Source organism: Erpetoichthys calabaricus, chromosome 2 (assembly GCF_900747795.2).
Source record: "Erpetoichthys calabaricus chromosome 2, fErpCal1.3, whole genome shotgun sequence".
In the NCBI taxonomy this organism is placed as follows: domain Eukaryota; kingdom Metazoa; phylum Chordata; class Cladistia; order Polypteriformes; family Polypteridae; genus Erpetoichthys; species Erpetoichthys calabaricus.
The window spans coordinates 46,933,235-46,940,845 of NC_041395.2; the positions used below are offsets into that span (position 1 = coordinate 46,933,235).

At 39.6% G+C, this 7,611-nt stretch overlaps 1 protein-coding gene across 1 annotated transcript in view; it reads left to right on the forward strand.

Annotated features, from left to right (window-relative positions):
* The window catches only part of LOC114645267 (cadherin-24-like), a 120,648-nt gene extending 115,015 nt beyond the window's left edge, over positions 1–5,633 (forward strand). The window contains 1 exon segment of the mRNA XM_051922486.1: positions 4,040–5,633. Coding sequence (XP_051778446.1) covers positions 4,040–5,079 — 1,040 coding nt within the window. The 3' untranslated portion in view covers positions 5,080–5,633.
* The last annotated feature ends 1,978 nt before the right edge of the window (positions 5,634–7,611 follow it).

The following is a 7,611-nucleotide window of genomic DNA, read 5'->3' on the forward strand; positions in this document are numbered from 1 at the left end:
ATGCCTGGACATGCCCAGGCTACACAAACCGTCGTTGATAAGTCACTTACAGGAGCGAAAATGTTTGGATACAAATATAAGAAAAAATCATGACAAAACTGAAGATTTTAAATTTTCATGTGATATTCGTGATCAGCACCCAAAATTCTATAAGAAACACCCAACAGTGTTTAAGAAGCAAAAACTTTGTTGTGCAGTGTAATGGCTGCAGGCATTCATTCCTACCAGTCTTTTAATTTGATAAACAAACTAATTATTTCAATTCCTCCTTTGATTCCCTGAGATCACTTTTTGAGGTTAAATAGCTGGAGAGGTGACTGTGTTGCTGTGGGTGATATTAATTGACTCTACTTCAAGATGCCGGAGGCAGAAGAGCAATTATGCTTTCTGCAAACAGTGCAGTTTAGTAAAATAGGGCATCATCTATGCATACTTCATTCTGTGTTCCTCAACAATAATTACACCTGTCCCAAACTGCTGTTTAAAGAGATTACCTCCAGGTTGTCTTAAAAGGCTGCCTATCTAATAATGGCCACTTCAAGTGTTTCTTAGGCTTGTACAAGGTGGATCTGGGGTCAAATCATGTAACAGGCACCTTTTGTATTCCCTTTAGTTAATGTCCTTCATGAAGTCACTTTAAAAACAGCAGTTATATATCTTATTATGTTAATGCTCTTTACTGTAGGTACGCTTTTCTACCTACATAAATGGGCCCTGTTTTCCAGCCAATGGTGCAGGGATAGGTACTGGCTCCTTGTGACCTTGAACAGGACCATCATGTTAACATAGATGGAGTAGTGGCTGTTAAAGATGTCAATGTGAATCATGACTGAGCCATGACAGCTTTGAAAGTGAAGGCCATTTAGTGATAGCTTATGCCTTGCGATGGCCTAGTGTATCATCTAGGTCTGGTTTACATCTTAAAGTCAAGTCAAGTTTATTGTCAAGGGCTTGTAACATCATGAAATGCTTACTTGCAGATCTCCTCAGATCTTGTACAAATGCAGTTGAGACAGACAACTGGCACCCACTATATTTATCACAGAGTCTGATAAATATTGAAATGTTATAACAAACAACAACAACAAAACACACACAAAAATTATGAAAAAAGAATAACCGTCTGAATTGACTAATGATACAAGGGTAGTTACTTTGAGAAAGTTAGGCCTGGGCCTCCTAAAATCCACCACCAGTTCCTTGGTTTTGCTGGTGTTCAGGTGTAGGTGGTTTGAGTCGCACCATTTAACAAAGTCCTTGATTAGGTTCCTGTACTCCTTCTCCTGCCCACTCCTGATGCAGCCCACGATAGCAGTGTCGTCAGCGAACTTTTACAAGTGGCAGGACTCCGAGTTGTATTGGAAGTCCGATGTATATAGGCTGAACAGGACTGGAGAAAGTACAGTCCCCTGCAGCGCTCCTGTGTTGCTGATCACAATGTCAGAGCTGCAGTTCCCGAGACACACATACTGAGGTCTGTCTTTAAGATAGTCCACAATCCATGCTACCAGGTATGAATCTACTCCCATCTCTGTCAGCTTGTCCCTAAGGAGCAGAGGTTGGATGGTGTTGAAGGCACTAGAGAAGTCCAGAAACATAATTCTTACAGCACCACTGCCAATGTCCAAGTGGGAGAGGGATCGGTGTAGCATGTAGATGATGGCATCCTCCGCTCCCACCTTCTCCTGGTAGGCGAACTGCAGAGGGTCGAGGACGTGGCAGAACTGTGGCCTCAGGTGGTGAAGTAGCAGCAGCTCCATGGTCTTCATCACATGCAATGTCAGAGCTACAGGCTGGAAGTCATTCAGCTCACTAGGATGTGATACCTTTGGGACTGGGGTGATGCAAGATGTTTTCCAAAGTCTCAGGACTCTCCCCTGTTCCAGGCTCAGGCTGAAGATGCGCTGTAGAGGTTATACAAGTGTGTTGCTGTTGCAATAAAGGAGTCCAAGTAGGGTTTCTTCTGACGCAGATGCTGAATTGTTCATGGGCTGAAAGTCCTTAGTGTTAATGTTTCAAAAATAGGATGAGCAGCATTGTTCATAATGGCACTCAGTTTTATCTTCATCCTGTAGTTGAGCCCGACTTCTTAATGAGCTTGTTGATGTCAATAGGCCTCTCTTGAGGTGACGTAACCAGCTCAGCACACAACAGCATAAAAAATCACATTGGCCATCACAAAGATGTAAAGGCTGCCACTACCACATTAAAGGAATGTAATCTCAGGAAAAAAGAGTCTGCATTGCCCTTTGTCACATAGTTCCTCAGTGTTACTCATCCAGTCTGGTCTGTTAATTGATGGGGACTCCTAAGTACTTGTAGCAGTGCACCATCTCCACATCTACTCCCTGCGTAGTGACTAGGCATAGGGGCTCTTTGGAACAGTGAAAGTTATTAGCCAGTTCTTGGTTTTGCTGATATTAAATTATAGACAATTCTCTTTGCACCAATAAACAAAATTGCCCCCCTGACTCCTATACTCTATCTCATCTCCCATATCAATACATCCCATTAGTGCAGAATCAATAGTAAAACCCCACTGCCAAACTGGAAGGTTCAACATGTGCACAAACTCAATGGTACAGAGAACACTACAGGGCCAATAGTTAGCCTCAACACCAAAGCAAGCTTTGCAGGACCTGGCACAATGAACATTTCACATGCTACGAAAAGTAAACTTTTTCCTAGATAAGAAATTTAAACTCATGATATAAAATTGAAAAAAAATGCTGATGAGGACAAGGCTGTGTGTTGTTATAAACATTTTAAGAAAAAGTTCACTTACTGTTTGCTTGTTATGTATATTTCACATCTGGTACTCTGCAATCAGGTCCCAGTCCAGATGGTTCATCGTGTGGTAGGTGCAGCAGTGTGCTGTCAGTGCATGCTCCCAACTGGTACTTAATGCAGAACCACGATTTTCCCTAAGGCCTCCAAACTAAATTTTAATTTGCATTTATAGTGTCGATTTAAGGAGAAAAATGTAGACTAAATGAGGTGCGCTTTGTGCAATTAAGACGTATTGACCGTATGCTGTCTCTTTTTCTTTTTGGGCTCTCACATATCAGCTTGGTGTATTTCTATGTAGCTGACTGGCAACTGTTTATAATCATTCCTCAAGTCCCAAATGTCAACTGCAGCATGTTAAAAATACAGCTGAAGTTCAACAAAATAATATTTTAAATAATATGGATAATTAGAATTCTTGTTTTGCATATAAACATTATTCTTTTCTTTTGATTTAATTTGTATAAGTAGGCATAACAATCCAGTAATACTTGTTTTCATCCGTGCTGCATGAAAATGTCAAGTGCACACCAGAGTCTGTCGAGTGCCTAAAGCCACTGGGATTTGGCAAGTGATGTGAAAATACATATCTCTGAGTCGTCTGGAAATAACACTCCTTATCATGCAGCTATTACAATATTCAAATAGAATTTATTAATGAAGGTATTTATTTCGTTGTTTACTGATGCTCAATTCGAGTTTTTCATTTAGACATTTAATTATAAAGCAAAAATTTTCTTTGTAAATTTTGTATTTATTTCATTTTATTCAAAAGTAGAAATCACAATTTAATATCCTTTAGTCAGTTTTATTTATCATCTCTGTTCTATAAATGCTGAGTAGTTACTGCAAGGAATCTGCATAGATTAAACAAATTTAAAAATCTGGTCATTTTCCACACCTGCTGTTTCTTGGTTAGGGTTGCACAGAGACTGAAGATGGCGCCTGCTCATGGATGAACCAGAGTCCATAATTTAACAATTAGCACATTTCTCTCAGTGGAAGTAGCTGCATAATGCTAAGCAATGAAAGAAAACAACTGAAGAGCTTATGTGCTGGTCACAATTCCTTCTAAGGCCTTTTATTTGGATGAAATATTAAGCTCCCTCTCTCTTCCTTTCCTATATAAATATCTAGTATCTGAAGAGAAGTTAGCAGAAGGAAATTTTGCAGTAACTGTCATGATCTTCTGAACGATACTGTGCCTTTGTATAATAGTTCTGTTTTGTGTCCCTTTTTTTTCTTTCATCAGTGATCACAACCCTCTTCATCTCCCTTCGTCGGCAGAAGACTGACTCATTTACAGTATTTGAGGAAGAAGATATTCGGGAAAATATTATTACCTATGACGATGAAGGAGGGGGCGAAGAGGACACAGAAGCTTTTGATATAGCTGCCCTGCAGAAACCGGATAACTGTTTCCAATGCCAAACCACCAAAGGGACTAATGTTGTGAGAACTCCTCATGAGCTGAGCTCTTTGGATCAGGCCCCACACTCAGTAGCTCGTAAAAATCTGTCACCTGTACATCTCCAATGTTCATTTGCGGGGGCTGCTGGAGGCGAACCTAGAACCTCAGATTCACAAAGGAAAAATGTTTATCGACAGAATCTTGCCCATCAACACAGCAGCAGAATCGGTTCAGTAGAATACATACAGAGTCACCAAACAAATGTCATATCTCATCCCCATAAGGAAGAAAGAGGCTGGAGTAAAACGTTGCCACTCTACACTCCACATTCTGTATCTGCATTGCCTTGCACAGGAAGAAATGCCTCCAATATTACAGTAGGTGAAAAAGATTTTGGTGTTGGCATCATTGGGGGTTACTTTCTGGCACAACAGGATGTCAAATCACAGATGAAATCTACAGATGGTCCAACTGGTACCATGAAAGTTCCCAACAAATACAAAGGGTTTGATGCCCATGGTAACTATGTGCTTCTACAGAGAACACCTAATGCTTTTAATGTTGCATTTGGGGATGGCCTCCAAAAAGCCTGTGAGCTTTCCCTTAATGTGGAAGGCTTCTTGCATTTCAGACTTTCACAGGTGGACAATGACACTTCTGTGCCACCATACGATTCAGTACAGATATATGGATTTGAAGGACAAGGCTCTCTAGCTGGTTCTTTGAGTTCACTGGGATCTCAAAGTGAAGGTGCGGTAAATAATGTGAATGGAGATGTCGAGGTTGACCGAGATGCAATGGAAGAATGGGGACCCCAATTTGAAAAGCTGGCAGGTCTCTGTGGGACTTGGAAAAGTGGGGAAACAAAGAGGGACAGTTAGAAGAGGAAACACTGCAATGTTGGACAAAGATAGAACAACTCATAAGGACAGGATGGAAGTGTGCTTTGTAAAAGAATAAATGGAATAAGTTGTTTCTGCAATATTTTTAAAAAACGGTTACACTGCCATGAGATCTTCCAATTTAAGAATAACAGACGTTTGCTCAACGGCAATCATCCTGGACCTACTCATCAACCCAATGTTTTTAGTTGTGATAACACAAGTCCCCTACCAGAACAGAATGAAATTGCAATTTTTATAGATGCATTTATTTTATACCAGACACTAATAACTGTCTCATGTACTACAAAATACTTCTTAATATTAGATTAAGTGGTATAGTTTTCTTTACCGGGCCATGATGAGGGATCTAGAGGCTTATCCAATATCATCTTGGTCCACATGTTTCCAAATATCATGTCAGGTACTGTATTCCATATCTTATTTTTTAAAGTTCTCTTTCCATTTGTGCCATATCCTTTCCAGGTTTTCTCACACTAGCACTCTGAACCTGTACTCAATGAATAAATTTAAATGAACTGAGTTGAATTGAATTGAGGATGTTCTTGTATTGGTTCTCCTGCAGCAAGGTTATGACATACCCACAGAGGTATTTATTTGGAATGGGACAAGCGGTTCCATTCTCTTAAAATAAAGACTGAATTATTGAAGATGTATTAAGAGTCGTAGTATTCAACAGTATGAGACAAGCAAAGTGTGCGTGGCGTCACATGGCATATGTGATTACTTCTTATGTCCAGAGGTAAGTCCGCTTTCCACCTTGCTTCAGTATTCCAGGACAGATCAATCTGGAGAAATCAGAGAAACTCAAAGACACAGCTTATGCTGCATTCATTTGCTTCGAGAGATTTCATATCAAATGCCCTTATAAATGCTGTCTACCACTGAGAGAATTCTTAGGTAATTTTATTACATTATTTCACTTAGTTTTAACATGACCCTTAAATGGAACATCTACTGTAGCACATGAAACCAGAATTATTGCCCCTAAACTGCTAAAGGCAGTAGATAAACCATGGGAATATGAAGTCTTTTACCTTCTTCTAAATACACTAAATAAAATGGGTGAGGTTTAAGATAATATAATAAGTCCTCCGGGCACTACTGGTGGAACACAAATGACATTTTTTCCTTAGCCAGTATGACAGAATGTCATGCCAGGTATTTTTAACTGAACTGGACTCTTCACTTTATGAGAAACATTCTTTTATGAGATGCTGAACTAAAGATAAAAGCCCTGATGTGAAAACAACCAAGAATGTGCCCAAAGCTGGCTAGGTTAGTGTGCCAAAGCATTAAAGTGTGGACACGGAAATCAGTTTGTCCAGTTCAAAGATTCTTGGTTAGGGTGACTTCTGGGTGTTAATGTTCTTTCTGAATTTACAAAAGATCTTCTGTTTGGTTGACTGTTGACTCTAAGCAGCTCTGGCTTGTCATATGTGTTTATGTGGCCATGGTTGTCTGATCTAATGCTTCTTTCCATCTTGTGCCAAAGATGCTGCTGTCAAGATAGGATGCTGCTTCTAGCACCCTTGAACTAAATGTGTGAGTTGGCTGAGTAGTTGAATCTATAAATAAGATTAAAGTACAAGCAGGGTCTGTGAGTAATAAGACTTGGTAACACAAGGTCTCTATGAAGACAAAAAAACAAATCACTGTCAATGTCCATTTCCCCCTGCATCCCAATTAACTGGAAGGAGAGATGGAAGTAAGTACTTGTGAGAATGTAGCTGGCTGCTGAGTTAAACACAGAGGGAAGGTTGTGTAGTTGTACAAGCAGCATGGTGCCAGTTTTAAAGCACTAACATCCAGTTACTTAGTGGGGCAGGCTCTGATTATTCATCACCTAGTTCATTAACTATCCTGTATGTGGCACACACACATAGTTAAAAATATCTTGGAATTTCTTTGTACACTGAAATGCTAAGAAGCTGTGAAATTTTAGTATAATAAAATTTAACCTACATTCAAAAGTGAATGCTCACAAGACCCTAAAAAGACATTGTTGGATAAATATAAAATAGAAAGCAGTCATGCCTGTCAGCATCCATGGTTCAAACCAATGCACTTTGGTTCCTTCATCCTTGTCTAATGTTGAATATTAAATAAGAGATGTTTTAGAATTGCAGAATCATTGTAATGAGCAGGGAAAGAAAAGAGGAGGAGTACGACCATTGTTTCTAACCATCCTTCAACCAAATCTAAACCGGGCTTTTCATTTATTGTCATCAATCCCTCATGCCATTTTGTGGTAGCCACAATGACTTGGCCAACGCCTCAAAGGGAATCTTAGTTTCTTTAATATTTAAGCAGCTTCCATATATCAATACATGGCTTTTTTGGGTCAGATTTTCTTACCGTCTTGTCTGTTTACAGTTTGTTGTACTCTGGACACATTGCTTGTGTATTTCATTTTATAATTTTTCCCATGCCTACACCCTGCTGCTCATGTTTCCCACTTGTTCAGTTATACTTACCTTCATCTCGCATGACCTTTTCTCCAATTTGTCT